The 20,256-nt window shown below is 38.9% G+C and overlaps 1 protein-coding gene across 3 annotated transcripts in view; it reads right to left on the bottom strand.

Annotated features, from left to right (window-relative positions):
- Positions 1-20,256, bottom strand: part of HSPBAP1 (HSPB1 associated protein 1) — a 44,429-nt gene that overhangs the window by 11,522 nt on the left and 12,651 nt on the right. For all 3 annotated transcript variants that reach the window (XM_072932004.1, XM_072932003.1, XM_072932005.1), the window contains 4 exons: positions 14,070-14,255; positions 8,638-8,822; positions 4,767-4,903; positions 1,493-1,664 (listed from right to left, as the gene is read on the bottom strand). In XM_072932004.1, coding sequence (XP_072788105.1) covers positions 1,493-1,664; positions 4,767-4,903; positions 8,638-8,822; positions 14,070-14,208 — 633 coding nt within the window. In that variant the 5' untranslated portion in view covers positions 14,209-14,255. The remainder of the gene's footprint in view (positions 1-1,492; positions 1,665-4,766; positions 4,904-8,637; positions 8,823-14,069; positions 14,256-20,256) is intronic.

The raw sequence follows: 20,256 nt of genomic DNA, 5'->3' as shown, positions 1-20,256 counted from the left end.
ATGAAGGCAATAACTCACTGCTCCATCATTGCTTCTTCATTACTTTCCCCCCCAAGAAATCCAAACAGTATCTCATTCATGGAAATGCAGACAAATTGTATTATTGAGCTGGCTCAAGATCTTTATTCCTAGCAAGATTAATTTGTAATTGCTTTAAGCCTAATTAAAATTAAGATCATATTAAAGGTTCACTAGTATACTTGATCATTGCAAAGGAGATTATACATTCAAATAGTATTGGGGATCAGGGATAACGCAGTGCTGAATGGATGTGGCATTTTTATCAATAGTAAAAAATTTGTTCTTTGTGCTTTAAATTACTGACTGCTGCAATCTTACAAAGTGCTGAATGTGAAACTAATGATTTGCTTTAGGAGTATGAGTTTGAGCTAATGTAGTGCAAACAGTAAGGGCTGATCATAGATTCCCCCTTTGCATCTGTACCAACTGCAGAGCATACACTGCCAGTTGATAGGTATCATCCTTTTGTTGCAAGATACTATCCTGCCCCACTCTGCCTCCTCAAAATTAACTTACTTAGCAAAAAATACACTCTTTAAATTGTTGAAGGCAGCTGGGTTTGCCAGTTAGGGACAGGGGAATGCTCATACAAGTTGTTGAGCTGGCAGGTCAAAAGAGGTGACAATATCTGGGAGGAGAAGGGCGAAAGGGTTCCAGAAGCAGCAATTCCACTCTCTGAGCAATGACCATTGCAAAATTCCTTTGGAAGGGCCTGACAGTTTGAGATTCACAGCAGTGCCTTACCAGGACATGCATGGCTGAACAAATGAAAAAGGGTAATTGAGACTCCAAATACAGACCTTGTTGATTAAATAAAGAAGGACACTATTTACAGCAGGAGACTGGGAATCAAAGACTCCTGAGCCCTACTCTCACACTGCTGCTGCCTGCCTGTGTGACTGTAAGCCAGGCACCTACAGTTGAACCTGCTCAGTAAAGCAGGATTAAAAACATCCCCACAGCCCTGTAAAGCACCATGAAACCTGTAAATGGTGTACACTCTAAATGCAAGTATCATCATTAAAGTATTTATTAAAGCAACAGGTGAAGGCTATTCACTACCAAAATATGAGTTCCTTTGCTAGCTCTATATACTTATTAACCAAATACATTTCGTGGAACATACTGCTGTTGGAGTAGACAGGTCAGAGTTCAAGAAAGTTCTGAAGCAGACAAATCTGAGGCGCTTGCAAGACAGGTGGTTGTATGGAATGAGGCAGCTGATTGAACTCTGATCGATGAATCAGGCAGCTGATTGATAGCTCTCCAAATGTCTGCAGTTTTTGTACAAAAAAGTCTGGGCAAATAACTGTCAGTGAAGAAAGTTTCTGTGCTGAGAAAAATCTATAAGGTCTGAATGTGGAATGAAGAAAGAGGGAAGTTCCACAGTCAATTTATTAAGATTTCCTAGTCCCGAATTAGCCAGTTAAGTAGAATATTAAGTAATGTAAAGCTGGTATGTAAGTGGTACCTGTCCTGGACTGAGTGTAACAACATGGGCTGTTGAGTTCCTAAACTCAGGAAAGCGTTTCAGATCAGGGTTGGCAATGTTGACTTTGCTGAATATGCTGGATTCCTCATAAGGGATCCTGGTAGGATAAAGGAAACTGGTGTCAGCAGGTGGGAAGAGGTGCCATCTCTTCCTGGAAATAGAGAGAAGATAAAAATGTATTCAGTGCATGTCACTTGCAGCAAAGAACTAAAGGCAGTAGCAAGGTTTTCAATAAAACATAAATCTGCCTTGCTGTGTGAATCTCCTACGCAGTGAGAACACAGCCAGTGCTTACAGGCTGTCTCCTGAAAGTGTTTTTAAAATATTCCACTTTTTAATTTTTTAACTGAGAAGATTTACAACTTCTCACCAATCATTTTTAAAGGCAGATAAAATTTAAAAAACCTCTCCCGTCTGGTTTCTTCTTCCTCCTTTTTACATGCAGCATTTGCAGATGCTCAGAGCATTAAAAATTGCTCTATAAACTAGAGGAAATAGTTTTGTTACAGACAATGTATTTTTGTTCACTGAATGAAAAGCTTTCAAAATCTGTATTTGTTTTGAAAGGAGGGCATTGTATGTTTAGGATGGCAACAGTAAAAGACATTCTGTTTGCTGCAGTTCTTACACGGCTGTTAGCTGTGAACCCCCATTCTTAGTAAAAATCACCTTGATGTTCCCATGCCAAAGATGGCATGAATAAAAACCAGATACATCCATAGACATAAGCATCCTTAAACATATGTATTTTTTTTTTCTGTTATCAGTACCACATGATGAAAATGTGTCTGGTTGTGCATTTAAGAACTTACTGGTGTGACTAAATGCCAGCTGGAGCAGGATCGGGTTGTTCTGCTCACGAGGGCACTCATGAGCCAGGTTGCTCTCTACATGTCCAAAGAAGCACATGAATGCACCACAGTGCAAAGGCCAAGCAGAGCTGAGACCACACTTTGTCCTCAGGAGCTAATGTCTCTCTTTCACTTACACAGACCAGATCAAAGAGGAAAAAAAAAAGAATATGCCAGAACTGGTGGTGCCAGTTTTATGGGCATTATAAATGAAATATCTTAGCAGGTACATATGGTATTTAGAAATAGAAGTTTTATATGGCAGCACTTTAGGTGATAGAAAGAACCAGAAGGAATACACAAAGACAATTTATTACATTTAAGAGGAGCCAGACAAACAGTGCAACATGACCAATGCACTAAGCAATGGAAAAGTAAAGGCAGCACTTTACAGCACAGCTGGAGAGCTTGTTTAGCTCTTCTCTTTTGTTTTGGACTCTAGAAAGGGCTTTTCTTTGTGTCCTTTCCCTTGGCCCTCACTTCTTGAATTTTGTCCACTGCTTCTGGTTGTCAGTTCTAAGTCACAGATCTGGAAATGGGAGCAAAGCAACCAAATGGCACAAAACCAAAAGGGACAGAACAGAAGAGATAGGAATAGCAGGACAGTCAGAACTACAGAGACCAGCACAGATGCAAGTGCCATAGGCTGCTGATGTTTCTTGGTAAATACCAAAGCAACGGCTGGATGCAAGCATAAAGCCACTTCTCCTGAAACTCAAGCCTTATTGCAATTTTATTTTGCCCTCCAAGCTAGATCCTCTGAGGGGGCAGAGAGTAACTAGGTTAGGAGGCTCAGGGTTAATCCTGCAGGCTCATTGCAAAGCAATATCATAAAGCAAAAAATTAAGAAGCCTAAGGGATGCAAGGAGGAAATTCAAGATAGCAACAAAGGGCTAAGGAGCTGTCCCTGGCTTTCCTGCAAAGGCAAATTTATTTAAGTTTAGCATAAGCTTATATTCTGTTACAAAGCCTGTCTTGTTTGTGAGTCTCAAAAGGGAATCTTTCTGCTCTGAAGATTCACAAGCCTGTGGAAGTTTGCAATCTATTTACAGGCTTTGTTCTGAAGAGGAAAACAACTTTGTCTTTTCAGGCTGTGCAAGGGCTTTGGATTTCATTCCCTGAGAGGAACAAGGATTTTGGTCTACTTGAAGGGGAGGAAGTGCCTTGTGAAGGTGGACAAAATTGCTGCATAATGCTGGAACTCTGGCTTGAGTTCAACATCTGAAGGTGCAGATCAAAGAGGCTTGGCAGGTATTGTGTCTGCTGCATCACTGTACTAATTTAGTACACCCAATATTAAGTGGATCCTCAGAAGATTATGGCATTTAAGTCTCATGGTTTTCATTGAGGTTTCTGGCTCCTGAATACACTAAAGTGTCTGGACTTCGATGCACAATGCTTGCTGATGTGATCTGAAGGATCAGAATTGGCTGCAGCACAGCAGTGCTGAGGGGGCTTCTAGAGTGTCTGTGCTGCACATCCACCCAAGGACCTCAAGGCTGTTGACAAACATGAATAAAAACCCTACACAGTTACCCTTCTTAGGGATAAGATGATGAAAAATTCATTAACCTCAGGCCTTAAAGCCAGTCAGCATGTGGCACTGCCCAGCTAAAACGTAACACACCTGACTTCCAATCCTGCACCTTAATTACACCACCACCATAATCTTAACATTCTATAAAATGACAGAGTAATTAATCCCATTGAAAAACCCCTAGCAAATTTCTCCTTCCACTCTATACTATCAAACACAGAAAGTGTGTGCAACTTGTTCTGTTACTCTAGCAGTATTCTAGCAATAATGGATAACAACCCAAAAACCAAAAAAAAAAACCCAAAAACCACCAACCCTGAGGCCAACATGCAAGGAAAGGAGAAAAAAAAAGGACAGCATGCAAACAGGCAGAAAGATACAGCAACAACCACATGCTCCCAAATGAGTTTGGAGCCTCAAATGTCCCTTTCAACTTTGATCACAGCTGGCTGCTCCCATCCTGTCCCCTTTTAAATTAATTCTAGCAGGCTGTTAGAGGCTCTTGCACAGACAATATTGTAAAAGTCTAAAGTAGTTTATTTCTATTTTGTTTTTTTTAAATTTATTTTATTTTTAACTCTTTTATCTCCTAATTCCAAATTCCTGAATTCGTAACTACTAGGAAGATTAAAGTGTTCATAATTGGACCATATTACACACAGACTAGAAAATAAAATTGTGTCAACTCCAGAACGCCCTGAAGTTCTGCCATGTCCTGTAGAACATTTAGGGTGCTCTTCAGTCATTGAGAACTCAGAAAACTGAAGTAATCAGGACTTAGAATTAATACTAAAAGAGTCCAAAAGTAACTTTATGCACAGTATAACTCTCCTCTGTATTTACTGTATGTATGTGCACTTGTTACCTTCCTTGAACTTGCAACACTAAGTTGCAGCCGTAGGAGTCCAAATGACAGGGGGTGTTTGCTCCTTCAGAACCAATCCACAGCGTGCTCTCTTTTCCACTTCTTCCAGGAAAACCAAAGTCAGACCACATTACGTCCTACAGCAACAGAAAGGTTTATTTATGTAAGTTGTTGAACTGAATGACATCCTGTCTTTAGTTCTGAGAGTCTCCTGTGTTCTCCTTCCACTGCTTATCACTCTTTATCCACTGCACCTGTTTTTCCTTGGGGGGGTTCTGGAGCATGCACAGTCTGTTCCCCTTCCTCCAAAATTCTCATCTCCACCTTTCACATCACTCAAGTTACTCCTTTGTCTACAGAAGGGCTGCCCAAATTCTCATGGCCACATGGGGCTTCTTTTCCTTTTCAAACACTCTTTTCTCTTTCTCCACCTTTAACCATCCACCCAAGCTCAGGACTGCTTTTAGAAAAATTCTTCTATATGGCTTTTAAAAAGATAATGAAAATAAAGAAGGAAATTAAAATCCCTATTCTCTTTTCAAACAATTGATAATCTATGTGGAATTTTTGCTCTCTCCTTGCTCCTATTTCAGCTTTCTCCACGTAGTCTGGGAACAAAGACTTTACCCCATCTGTGACCCAGTGTTATGCCAGGTAAAGTTTCTTATTATTTCATGGACATACTTGCAACTGCAGAGGCAGTGAACTTAACTTGGTGACAGGGTGAGAAAGGGCAGAACAGGTGTACACATATTATGAACACAGTGCTGGATCTTTCCAGTCCATTGATCCTCCCACAAACAATCCCTTGGGGCTGACAGTTGGAAAGAAGCACAGTGAGGTATTTTTCAGACAAGCCAAGGGTTTTGCAGAATGGTTCTATGTAGCTTGGATAAAGCTTTCCCATGTATCTACAGCTCTCCCTGCCACCTGCAGGGCCTGATGATTTGTTTATTGGAAAGCACTTGAGGAATACTGGCCAGAAATACTGGCACCTTTTGGCTGGAGCCCCAGACTGAGCCTTAGGAAACAGAGATTAAATTTTTGGCTTCCTGATGGTCTTGGGCAAATCACTTCATCTCTGAGTTTTATTTTTCCCATCTTGAAAAGGAAGATAATGGTATTTGTTCCATTTCAGTAAAGCACTTTGGGGTCATTCACATCACCTAACTTTAGGAACCTAATTTAATCTTGGCTCTTGCTCTAGTCAAAGCACTCTCAATCAAGCCTTGGAAAAGCCTCTCTCTTTCTGCTGTCTACAAAGAGAAAATAGGAATCTAGGAGTCCTAATTTAAGTATGTAAGCTTGCTGCTTGAAGACAAGTGGATGACTATCCTTTTTTAAGATCTATGGATGAGGAAAACTACAGCAAGACATTATAAGGATGACTTCAGCACAACTTTGCATGAAAATGAGCAATAGCCTTCCCAAAAATTAGGTATTGCTAAAGATTCTGAATTTCAGAGTTATTGATTTTAAAGATATCATTTGAAAAAAATGCAGAAGTGTAATATAAACATTTGTCAAAGACAGCAAAAGATCAAAAAGAAAAAATTGCTCCTATAGATTTCAGCAGGCATAAAATTTGAAATTCAATACAACTATTTCAGTGAAAAAGTTAAGCATAACACCATTTCTATACTTTAATCTCACACCTAAATAGTTTTTATATTTTGTTACAATTTAAGTGAAAAGAAAGCACGCATAATCAATATTAGATTTAAAAGAACTTTTTGAAAATGCTCCTTCTGTAGTAAATAGTTGAAGCGATTATGGGTAAAATAGTTTTTAACCAATGAACTGAAAAGGAACTAGTAGTATTACTGAAATCTTGTCACACTGGGTTCCTTTTCTACAATAAAAAGCCACAGTAAGAAGAAATGCACTAAAAGGTGTTCCAACCATAACAGATGGCACATTACTTGTGATATATATTTATTTCATTTGCTGGTTATAATGAAGTTAATCTGTACCCGTATGTCACTTTAAAAGGTCTCATTTCTATTTAAACTTCATGCATGTATCTTGCTCCTGATTTATATCTCAAATTCTGTAATGAAATATCAACTGAACAAAAAACGTAAGATGCTAGATATTGCTCATAGATTAGAATAATGGAATCATTACCTTAGCCCACACAACTGTAAATGATAAACAGTGCAATCTAAATTTCAAACAACTTCTAAATGGCCCTATTAATCACTATAAATAACTGTGCAGTTGGCCTTCTTTTCCCCTTCAAATAACCTCACGTAAATCTAAATAAAATCTAGAAGAAAAAAAGGAGTTCTCATCAAATTCACACAAGAAGGGAAGAGAATTTCTACAAAGAACTCCTTTGGCAGCTATAAATTGTGTAGCAGTGTTTCAAAAGCCATGTGAGTGTGGAACTGATGGATGCATTTCCCTCCCATGCCTGTGAAAATGGCAGATGACACACACCATATTTGCTTGCATAACACCACTAATTCTTTCCTTCCCAGATTCTGCTTTTTAAAAAAATCCATGGCATAACCATTATGTGTGTCTGTTCTAAAACTGCAGTACAATCTGTTGTGTGTTAGGTCAGGTGATCAGGTGGTGGCATGACACCTGCACAGAAATGTAACTCCTGGAGCCTCAGCTTTGCTCTTGAATGGGGGCAAGGGAAAGAAAAAGGTAAAAAAAATGGTTGTTTCCTTCAAGTGTGAAGGAAGCAGTATGATATTCAGGACTTCTGAGCTGCTATTGGCTTGTGCTGGAAGACACATGGAAATGCTGTCTGCGGAGGCAGGAAAAGAGAAGAGCAAGACAGGACCACAGAGAGAGTTATGCAAAGATCTGGGGACGCCTCAAACATCCCTGGAGCTCCCAATTTAGTTCAGACAACATGAACCAGCCCAAGGTTATGTGATCTGGTTATGTTTCAGTGTGCTCAGGAAGGGAAGGGGGAAAGAAAGGGAAGATGGTCTCTGTGCCCAATTCCTTACCTTCCTACCCAACGGAAAGTCTGAAAAGTCTGAAAGTCTGTAAAAAGACCGATCACTGAAAAACACCAATTTTACTGGCACAAAAGAATAAAATACATATGAGGAGCATGCGAAATTCTTTCTGAGAAAATAATTAATTTGAGGGAGCTTATCAGTTCATATTCATTGTCCCCCCAGTGATACAATGATTTTACAGGGAATTATGGTCCCATTTTCACCTTTCAAAATATAGAAATGAGTAAGGCTTTACTTACTCTTTCTTTATATCTTATGAAGAAGTACTCCTTTTGTATAGCTATCCTTAATTTCGCCCTCTTACAATTTGCATGGAGAAATAGCAGGAATGTAGATGAAGCAAGACATTGAAATAGGAGATAGGCACAGAGAAAATAAAAGGAAATACCTTGGGTAGTTGTCCTACTGTGCATGTAATTAAATACTTCCATGGGCAGGTTGCTTTCCGTATTTTACTGCCTCCACAGAATCTCCCCTCCTCACAAACAGTTAATCTAATTATATTAAGGAAAGAAGCTGAGCTACTTAACAAAATGAGCCACAAGGCAAAACAGGGAGCAAAGCCATGTTACAGCCTTGTTACTACAATGAAATACATGCCATCAATCCTCCCTCCTGAGTGGAGCTGTTAATTTGGGCATCATTTGGGTGTAAGGTGGATCTGGCCTAAATGGGAAGGAGAGTGATGCCAACCTGATAGTTCCTTTTTGTCACTTGGGGTGGTGTTTCTAAATTTATAAGGAGACCAGAATTTTGATGGCTGCCACTTGGCAGAATTTTAAAACAAGTAGCCAAAGGAGCAGAGAGGGATAGCAGTAGAAGTTTCAGAAGCTACATTAGATAATTTGCAATGGTTCAATTAGGAAGACATAATATTAATGTTTTACCTGGAAAATTTCTGGCTTGTCTTCAAATATCCTGGCAATGTACTTGTAGTCAGCATAAGCCCAGTATTTGGAGTAATCATAACAACTGAATGGTCCAGAGAGACAGGAAGGCTGCCCACAACTCCAAGCCAAAAACTCCTCAAGTGTGGCTTCCACGTAGCTACAACTGGTTTCAAACTGGGGAACTAGAGCAACAAAAGAAAAATCAAATATTACATCAGCACTGAGCATAGAACCAGTAAAAATAATACAGTTTCTCTCAGCTCTGCTTAAATGCAACATGAGATACGAATGTGACTAGGTAGCTTGACTCTGGTCAATAAAATGACCAGACTCATAAGTAAAATCTGAGACTATTGCTTTTTCATTCTGCTTTAATTGAATGGCTGTTACCTTGAACTTGCTGTGAGACAAAAGCAGACCAGTAGTTAGTGTTGTTCTTCAGCACAGTAACTCACTAACACACCCAAGTTCACTCAACAACTTTGCTCCATCTCCTTTCCCAAGTGTGAGTTGCAAATGTGCACATCAAGTATTTCTGTATCCTTTATTTTGCCTCCATAGATTTATGCAGATGGACATGTTCATCTTACCCTTTCCCTAAAGCAATGACCAAACCAGTGTGGTCATGCATAGAAAGTGAGGCATGGAACCACATGCATGCTGCCAATGATCTATCTAAAATGCTGTGTGCCCTTATTTTTCATTTGGGACTGACAAAAGCATATTGCAGTATTCCTTGGCAGACACCAAAAGTGTTTACCAGCAGGGTTTTGCTCCCAGCATGCTTTGGTCAGGCTGAATGATACAGCCTTTCAGCTCAAGGTCAGGTCACTTTGAAGGTCTGTAAGATAACCCACATCACTTTAATTGCAGTTAATCAGAATTCTTCATTTCCTGCTTCTACTAATTGTGTCATCTTCAAAGAGACTTATCCAGTGTTAAAAAAAATATTACTTTACTATAACTACTACTGGGGAAAAATTGCTGCAGCCTGCATGAATGACAATGACAGAGGTGCAATTAAATCTTGAGTAACTTGCACAGAGCTGCACAGAAATGGGATCCTTTCACTGCTGTGCAGCAGCAGCTCTTCGTTCTTTACCACTTTCATTTTGTTACTGCAGCAATTCTCACAGTCTCATACAGATTTTACAAACCTTTACCACTATTATTTTCCATTGTATTAGCATAGGTAGTGGTTTCCTTCCCACTACTATCAAATCATTAACTAAAAATGTCAGTGGATGGGCTCCCTACCTAAGGACTGCATACAAGACATATAAATCACTTGCAAGTCACAAAATCACAACCAAAATCCTCTGTATTGGATCTCATATCAGTGTTGCAGTCCCTCTCCTGATACCCAGTTTTTAATGCTATGTTTATCATTTTACTAAAAGGTGGTCTGACAGAAAGATTAGACAAAAGATACAAGCAGTACTGAGGGTGCCTCAGTATCTGTATTACTCTCATGAGAAAAGAGTGCTTAGGACACTGCCTATTTTCCAAGATAACTCAGAGCAAACATTTTAAAGGCAAGAAATATGCTCTTTCTACCTCTCATATTTCACTCTGAATTTCATTTAAAAAAAGTCCAACTATGAAAGGCAAGACTATCTTGTAGAATACAATCTCCTCAGGGCAGGGTTCTTGGTTTGATTTATACCTTATTCAGTACCAAGGTGTGGGTGGTTATGGAAAAATAAATAGTAATAAAAATATATTTGGGCAATCTAGACAGTTTGCTTAGATGGGTTTGTAGGTTGTAGGCTGCAACATGGGAGAAAATGTTAAAAATGAGCAAGGGAAAGCAAGAAATTAACCAGTTTGCTAACACTTAATGACTTAAAGCTGAGGATGTTTTGTAATTGACAAATTGCAGATTAAGCCATGCAAGTCTGAAGTAGGCTGCCTTTTCTGTCTGATGACATGGCACCTGAAGGCATAACAGTCCTCCTCTTTACCACAGATTGAAATTGGAGGGAAGGAGAGAGGGAAAAAGTGGGTTTTACAGAAGCAGCTCTCCTCCTTAGTTAAGGTCTGGTTCTGACAGTTGCCAAAACCTGTTCTTCTCAGAGTGTTTGCAATGTGTACTAAGGAGAATGTAGCAAAAAATGTAGGCCAGCCCAAATAACCACTTCAGATCTCAGCTTTATGCAACATTTAATCAGGGTACAGTATTTGTACTGTATTTTCAGCCTCCTCTTCAGCTACTGATTCTATGGCTATCTTTGCAGTCTCCCTCAATATCAAACCTCAGAGACCTGAATTCTTTTGCCATCCTTAGAGGTAAAACCTCTTGGCAAGATGGTCAATTTGCAGCCCTTTCCTATCCAACTGCGCATCTGACAGCATCAGCTCTCTCCAGCATCAGTAAGAGAAACATCCTCCAGAGATCCTGTGACTCAGAAACTGATCAGGATGACAGCTTCTTGTTCTCTCCATCTTCTTCACAGTAAACACATTGTTGATTCATTTTACTATGCAATCACTAAAAATGGTCAAAACAAGAAATGGCTGCATACAGAAGTCAGTTCTTTGTAAGTTTTCTTCTTACTTTGTGCTGGCGTGCTCCAGGTAGCCATCAGACACAACAGCTGTAATGCCACATTTTCTCTGTCAGAAGCAAAACTTCTGAAGTTTTGGCCTATCCCTTATCCCACATCAGAAAAATAAATATTTTAGTGTGGCTGGAACAAGAGGGGTAGGGATTTCCTAATTAATAGCATCTTCACTGTTCTTGTGATGAACTCTGGCACTCTCTTTGAAGGTATCTTTTGTCAATGCTCAGTCTTCTGATTGTAGTTTTTTCCCCTTCTTATGGATACAAACTGTTTCACTTGTGTAATCAGACAAAATACTATCAGACAGAATACTATCAAACACACACTTAGGTATAAATAACATACACAAATACTGCTAGCTCTCACATTTTCCCATGTTTCAAATGTGCCATCCACATTGATATGCCTCAGGAAGTTACAAACTAGTAAGAAAAGCAAATATAAAATCCTTGCAACTCCCATCAAGTTGCCCCATTTGCAATTCTCACTTTTGTACATTAAGGAATCTTCAGCTTGGGAAACCCATCCAGGCTGCAGATGTGGCACTAAAGATGAGGAGTTGCTATAGTAAGAGGTCTCCATGAATTTTGAGTTTTCCAGATGAACCTCATGGCTTAAATAACCTCTGAAGCTGCCATTTCAAAGTGTCACCAGAATGTGCCTTTAAGAAGGAGAGTGGATTTTTTCTTTTGCATTTCCAACTCCATATTAGGAATGGTCCCACCTAGTCTTAAGGCAATAAAACTCTTGTGAATGTGGAAGGAATATTCAGAGATAGATAAATGTAATTTTAGTTGTATTCTAAAATACAAATTCTGTTCTCTCTCTGAGCAGATGACTGGCTCCATTTCACGTAGGAAAGTTAGCAGGAACAATAAGAAAGAGAGGTCCTCATTAAAAGTAGTTTTAAGCATGCAATAGTGAGATCAGCCACCTTCCTAATGACAGTGGCACACTGAATGTATTACATTATTTCAGATTCTAAGATGGCTTGGATAATGGCTTCACTAATATATTCTTATATTGAATTTTTTTTATGGCATCACAGGTCTCATTCAGTTACAATATAACCCCTGAAGGCTGTACCAATCTCCTTGAAGACAATTCTAACCAACATTACCACATAATGGAGGTTCCTGGAGACAAACTGATGGTTGCACAGGGATATATGCCTTTAGGAAAAAGCAAAATGCAGTTAGATGCTTCAAGATATAAATTCCAATTTAAATCCACTCTGTATCTCTAGTGACTACAAGTTATTGTTAAGTGACGACTCTTATCTACTCAGTTGGTAGCATCAATATGTGACTTAGCTACATAACACTCCATCAGCCCCATCAGAAACTCTGCCAGTTGGAACATCCATCTGGCTCTCAAAAAGTGCCTACTAATTAATGGAGAGTAGGACCAAAAATACTCTTTTATCTGGTAGGCCTTGTGTGTTACAGCTCAGCTATATTAACAAGGTATACGGTAACAAGGTATATAGGTAACAAGGAAAGTGTCATACATATATATGGTACACCTTCTGTATTGGCAATGGGATGCATTTCACACTTAGAGAAAGAATTAGCTGGTACCTCACTGAACTACAGAGATACTGCTATGAAGATGTGCACCAAGGTTTTAATTCTACACCTCAGTTTTCCCATCTGTAGCAAGTGAGTAAATAATATCTGTTTCCCCCAGGAACGGCATAGAAATCATTAATCCATGCTGGTAAAATGCTCTGAAATCCTAACACGCCAAGCATTTTCCCTCTTACATTTCTGTTTCATCACTTCTCTTGCAAAAATTGAATGTGAAATAACATGGTCATGATGCTGTGAAGAAAGCAAATTTCACAGTGTTAAGTAAGATAGCATGATGTAATCCAACCACTTTCACTGGAACTGGCAGACCCTCATCTGGAGTCTTTGTGCAGACTCTACATTCCAAGAAACAGGAAGTTAATCTGAAAAAGAATGAATAGTTGTGTGAGGTCTAAAAGACCATGACATATTAAATACTTTTATAGTGGATTTTTCTGGCCTAAGGGTTAAAAAAAATCCTAAAGGTAGTCAAGATACTTTATAGGCAAAATGGAGAAAGTGCATAGCAAAACATATTTTGGTTCGTCGTTGGGAGGGCAAAGGATGTAAAGGGCAGGGATAAATCAGTGCAGAACCTTTCAAGTAGATAGCAGATGGAAAATGTTTCTTCTATCTTCCCTCCATGCTATGAAACTCAGCCTGTCCATGGACACACTACTGTGTAGCTACAGAGATGAAGTTGTAGCATTTAAAATCAAGTTGGAAAATTGTCTTTCTCCCATGGCATGTTCCAAGATGTATGAGTGAATCTGGATGGTTAGCAGTGAAATTATTGCACTGGTGTCAAATTATTTTCTTAGTGCTTTATACTTCCGTCATGTCTTTCATCACAGGACCTTAAAGTACTGAAAAATCACCTAAGTCTTAAAAACCTCTGGAGGAAGATGAGAATTACCACCATACAGATAAATACCCCAAATCTGGCTAACTATTTAGCTAATTCCTATACAGAGGCTTATGGATATGGAAGCTCAGCTCATGTGAACAATCTAATCATGGGTAAGGCAAGGATCACACACCCTACAAAGCAAGGGAGGACAACTGAGAGACTTGGTTTGTAAATGCTGGTGTCACCCACAAGACCTCCTACTGAGAATAAACACATGAGAAAGAGAAGGGAGAATTCTACTGGTGGCCAAATCCCATTCCTAAAGACATAGCCTGCAAAGAAAAGCAACACATTAGAGAAAGAACAGTTATAATGAAAAGGCAGATAACTGCAGGACCTAGAAAAGACACTTGTGACATTAATGCCTGTCCACCTCATTCTCACCTAAATCCACCGTCTTCAGGCCCAGCCTAAACTGGATTGTCTTTCCCTCCAACACATCAGAAAGGTATTTCACATTCCAGTGCAGGGCTGGCCAGTTGCCAACCATGTTACAGAAGACTGCAGGTTGCTGTAGAGACATCACAATTTCCTTGGTTTTCTCAGGAGTAAATGGTTTGACATCTTCATCTATGTAAAGAAAAAAAACAGATGGAGAGAGATGATTTATCATACATGAAGTGTTACCTGCCATCTTCCATGGGACAGAAAACAGTAAGAACTAAGACTTTCTGTGTTCATGACTGACTGTTTTATTACATTTGTAGATTTTTTAAAAATCAAACTTGTACTGCAAACACTGGAATAAATAAAGTTTAAAGTGGTGTATTAGCACATAAAATATAAAGCAAAAAATAAAAACAGGCACACGTTTAGAATTTTCACTTGTATCTTAGGCAATAAAGCACTGTAGCCAAACAGCTTAGAAATAGGCTAACAAAAAAAATGAACTTGTAAATAATGTTCAGAGTTTAGAGAACATAAATATGAGTAACAGTTTTTCTGCATGGGATTATTTCCAAAATTGTAGTTTATTGTCAGAGGTAGCAAACCAGCTCTCCATGTGTCCTCTTTAAACTGAGAAACAGTAGCACAACCAGTCAGCAGGTATTTTTGAAGTAAAATTCAACAGAATTTTAGAAAAAGGAAATTATGCCAATCCAAGAACTAAACTAACCCAAGATTTCCATTTATTCCTTTGCTGTTTAGAAATTTATATGCCCCACTGAAACTGTCAATCTGAAATGTTGGCAATCTTGAATTAACTCAGCACTTTCAGAACAAATTTTCTTTAGGGACATATTCAGAAGGAAAATCTGGAGTTTTTTAAAAAAGAATGACATCTCCATAGAGTGGAATAGGTGGACTACAGATTCTGATCATAAAAAAAATCCATTCATTATTTTAACCTCTATTGAAGTTAACTCATCCAGAATTTCTATATGCATAATGGCTAAGATTTAACATGAATTAATACACATGGCTCCTCCTGACTTCCAGAAGTTTATTTAAAGCAAACAAACCAATTCACTTCAATCATTGTATTTAGGGTCAAATGATGGTCTGGCATACATAATCAGTTAAATAAATAAAGTCCAAGAAAATTTCCTTCATTGCTGGGTGCTAATTTTGCCTGTCACGACTCCCCATGTGTGGGAGATAGCAGAGAACCACCCAGTGGCACATGTGGCACCCTGTGGAGCCAGCTGGGGGAAACACGACTCACTGGGAACAAGGTCACTGAGAAAAGTTCTTCAGGTTAATTTAAATGCAACAAAAATTCAAAATAAATCTATGAATGCTGAAGTGGGAATGGCAGGAATAAGAGGTGGCCTGTGTTTGCTGTCACCTATATCTTGTTGGTAACTTTTGTTGAGCCTCTCTTCTTTTGACAGGGTTTATACTCCCATATAGCTGTGCATTTTTTCTAAATTAGAAAAAAAAAATGTGCAGCTGTATGTTTTCTAAATAAAGCTGCTATCTTCACACAAAATCAGTGGGAGGTATTGGGGCTGGGGTTTCCTAGAGTCAATGGGTCTCTTATTCCACAACTTCCAGGGAAACCAAATCCCTCACTTTTCACTCCTGAAAACTCCATTGTGAAACTTTAAAACTAAAGACCTCTGGTATTTTATCTTCATGGAACATAAAAATTTTAAATGGCTTCTCTTTCCTAAGGCAGACGACAGGAGGGAGCTTGGATTTTGGTTTGTTTTCCACATTTCCTCTCATACGCAGAGCAACACTTGACAGGATGGTGTTGCTGTGACACAGAGATGCCTCTGACACTTGGCCTCAGTCTCACACCCAGCAGCTGACACAACCAGGACAGAAGGAGAGCTCACGGGGACCGTATGTCTCACCATATGGTCCTCCCCAGCCCAGGAGGAGGCTCTGGGCTTTCCAAGGAATAGGTTAGCACACCTAGGGAAGGCAGAAATGCCATCTGCAGGCACAAGGACACGTGCTTGGTGCTGGTGCAGCCACCAGGAGCTGGCTGGAGGCACAGCAAGAGGTCAAAACTCAGCATGTTTTATCACAGTAATTCTGATCAAGAGCTAGACTTGGTCCAGATCTGAACACTCCCAAGGGGTTTATAAAACTTCTTTCACCAGTGCAATTATAATATTGTACAGAGGTGGCTTTCACCATGTGGGAGCTGGCAGGCCTTACCTACCTTTCAGATTTTCCAGCTCATAAAAATGAAATTACTTCTGCTTAGGCCATGTTTATCACTGCATGGCTGTCTTTTTGACTACTCAGGGGTTTTTTTTTGGTTTTTTTTTTTTTTTTTTTTTTTTTTTTTGCTTTAAGGGCACTACATTTAAGTATTTTAGAGGATGTAAATGCAAATAAATGCAAGAAACTGGTGACACCTTTTTGGAAGATTTTGTAAAGCTGACTTTTATTGCAAAAGTTTCAGGTTTATCCTGTAACTTCAGTCAACAGTTGGGATGTACTACAAAAGCAGAATTTTTACTGGAAGAGACAGGAAGGCTCTTTGAAGACAGCTGTTGATTCTGTGTGGCTTTCTAATGTGATTTCCACATGCACATCATGCTTTTGCAAGGTGTGGTTTTAACCACAGGGCATACACACACAGTGGGAAGCTCAGAGCTGAAGCTACTGGGAGAGTAGGCCACTGCCGTACAAAAAACCACAATTAGGCTAAATAGCTTCTCCTCTACTGAATGATTGTCATGTCACCATGTTCAGCTGTAAACATATTTCCCTATAAAATCAAGAAAAAAATGAAAGAGGACAGTCTGTCTTACTACGATGCTAATAATTCCTATCTTCAAACAGTATTAAAATCTTCAGTAGATAAGTATATATCTTCTCCTGATACAGATAATCACATACAATACATATAATCCACAGTGACATTTAAAGTTTAGAAAATTTAAAGACTTGAATAAATATACATCAGGGATTTTTGCAAAGACAAATGCAGATTCTTGCTAGATCTGCGTGAAGAATCTGTGTCTTGATTTGCTTTTGTATATTTCTTGGTAAGAACAGAGTCAGCTAAATGTAATTCTTTCCCTATAACACTTGTCATACATATCTAAGTGCCTGCTAGAGAAAAGACACATGATAAAAGGTAAATATCACATACTACAGCAAATAGATATTATGATAATTAGGAGAACTCTGCTCAAGACCAACAGAGATTTCTGATGGAACCATATGCTGCCCGAGTAGGAAAAAGCAATTTAAAGAGATATCTGAAGATAGAAGACCCAAAGAGAGATTAGAAGGATTACAGTTTAAAATAATCATTTCCTCAGTTATTGTTATCATAGTTTCACAAAAACCTTATAAATGGGTTGTTGCTTCTTGGTATTTTATAGCCTGAGATTGATGGTAATTGAGTTCAAGGGAAAACCTGAGGTTGTGTAGCATATATAAGCACATATACTTTGGATACAGATGTGCACAAGTAAAAGGTGAACAAATAAAATGTGTAGCAAAGAAGAAAAATATCCATTGCACATCTTAGACATTAAATACCAAATTCCTAGGGGAGATTGGATAGCAGGAGAATAGGAATGCATATTCCCTTGAAAAAGAAAAGCTCTGTGGGAGTCTTCATTTTCTCAGCTGTACTCTGATCCACAAGAGAAAAGGAATACTTCAGCTTAGTTCTTTCTACCAGGCTCAACAAATGGTGTAACTTCACAGTACAAAGGAAGCAGGAATAATTTGTCTCATGTTTTGACTTTACCCAAGGCATGTACAGAATCCAACCAGGAACTAAAAAAATGAACCAAGTTTTAGCTCAAATTTTGCAACTGTGGCAGCTTATATAATTGGCAAAAAAACATAGGTGCTCTTTAGAAAGGCAACACCTTGCAAAATAAAGATCTCCCAATTAAAAAAAGAAAGCTCTCCAGTTGTCTTTACACAAAGTACTGTCAAACATTAAGCCTCATCCAGACTTAGCACTGAGGGCAGGTAAAAGAAAAGTAATGAATTGGCCAAGTACTCTCCAGTAGACTTTGTGCTTCTGAAACAGAAAAAAATTTAATGTTTCTGATTAACAATTTTTCTGAATAACTGAGTAGGGTTTGGGAATTAAGAGTTTAGCACAGCAGGCAGTCTAACTAAAAGTGGACTTGATCAAAGTTGTTCAGAAGTTAAATGTACAGTCATTAAAAAGCTGAATGTACTGTCATTCATTTAAAATAATTTAGCAAATTATAAGAGTTCATTAGTGCATGGCAGTTGGCTTCTGCCAAAACACCCTGCTGCTTAAATATGAGATTTAATTGAGAGGTATTAAAATTATTTTCTAAAATAGGGAGTACAAGGAAATCTTGGTAATGTATTTGGTACATGCATCAGCAAATTGTTTTTCCAGCAAATCTGTAATGCTCCCTTTTCCTTACTTCTTTCATTAAAAAAAGTAAAAGTAAAAGAAAAAAAAGCACATTTTGAATATGTTAATACAGAGCAGACAGGTGAATTTAAAAAATCACCTAACCTCCAAAATATTAACTATGAGAAGAGAAAAGAGAAGAGAGAAGGTATAGGGGAAGATGAGAAACTCCCCAAAGCAAATATAAGTGACTTGGTTTGGAGGTCAGACTTAATGATTTCACAGTACATTAACTCTGTAAATTAAAAAACCAACTTTAAATAATCTGCATGTGATTACAACACTATGCACTATAATCAGCCTCCTCTGGGCAAACAGAATGCCTCTAAATATACATGTGTAGTTTTCAGGATAGGCTGCACCAACATCTAGGTACTACCTGCTAGCCAGCTATTGCTGTTGCTATTAGTTTTGACTGTGGGAATGTGAATGCTGCGAACACACACAGCCAGCAGGCAGCTACCCCAGATTTGCAGATGTTTTGGTTACTGACAGAGGTGGCAGCTGCATGGAGACCCTGGACAGACCAGTCTGCACTTGTAAGCCTGCAGCCAACACAGCCTTCCTTCCCCTCTGACTGCTACTGCAGAGGAGGGCAGCCAAAGCAAGAAAAGAAAGAGGCTAAAGGAGGAATCTGGACTCACTCTCCAGTGCTCCTGTGGCAGGGCTGAGCATCTTACAGTTTTTGCTACAGGAAGTCGAAGTGACTTCAGACGTGAAATAAGACAGGGGTGGGAGCCATGCTGAACCTCATCCTGTCCTTCTGATAAAGCAATGGGAATTGCTGCCAGACTCCTTAGGGAGGAGCGGGGCTGGGCCCAGAACACAGCTCTGGGAGGGACTTCTCCCTGCTGTTCTAAATGACAGAGCATCATCTCAAGCACACTTTAGGAAATCCTTGCCCTAAATCCCCTAAGGCTCTTCCTTGAAAGCTCTTCCTGAACCGCTGGCCAGCTTCTGCCTGATGTCTCTCCTCCATCCTGCCGTGCAGGTCTGGAATGCAGTCGCACCAGTTTTCAGCTCAGGAACTGAATGCCGAATGACCTCAGCTCCTCTGGTCTCCTCCAGTAGAAGAAATGCTTGAAGGAAAAAGACTGTGGTCTTTAACCAAAACCTTCCACCAGGATATAAAAATATAGACTATTCTTCCTTAAGCTAGGCTGCCAAAATTCCCCTTTTCTGTTAGTCTATGGGGAGTGAATTACACACACCTGCTACTGAGGAAATTCAGCAGCCAAACCATGTCTTCCCAGTAGCCCACTGGCACTGACACACATTTCTGACATTTCCCAATAACAGATAATTTAATACAAAATTCAATACTAATGTGACATTATAACTGAAGGTATGGGAATTGGCATTTCAGGAAGTTAATGTGCGTATTTCTAAGAAAAAAAAAAAGAATTTGTTCATATCATAAGCAAAGTTTATTTGTATTTCTTTTTCTATTCCTTGTCAGTAGTAAGTATGAAAACACTACTCTTAAATAGATGAATACACTATAAAATTCACTGTCAGAAGCTGTAATCAATTGGGACTTTATTGTTGCTCAGTCCTGCAAACTTGACTGACATGAACTTCAAAATGGCAGCAACAAAAGAATCAAAATCTTCTCATTTACATTATTTTCCCATAAGCTGTTGTAAATAGTCAATAATATTCTCAAAATACATGCTTTTTTCCCTACAAGCTATTTTAATAAATAGGTTCCATTGTATTAATTACAATGGAACCTTTTGAATTTGATCC

The sequence above is a fragment of the Taeniopygia guttata genome, chromosome 7 (genome assembly GCF_048771995.1).
Source record: "Taeniopygia guttata chromosome 7, bTaeGut7.mat, whole genome shotgun sequence".
Taxonomy (NCBI): Eukaryota; Metazoa; Chordata; class Aves; order Passeriformes; family Estrildidae; genus Taeniopygia; species Taeniopygia guttata.
The sequence above is the reverse complement of the archived record's forward strand: the minus strand, read 5'-3'. Positions and strand labels throughout refer to the sequence as shown.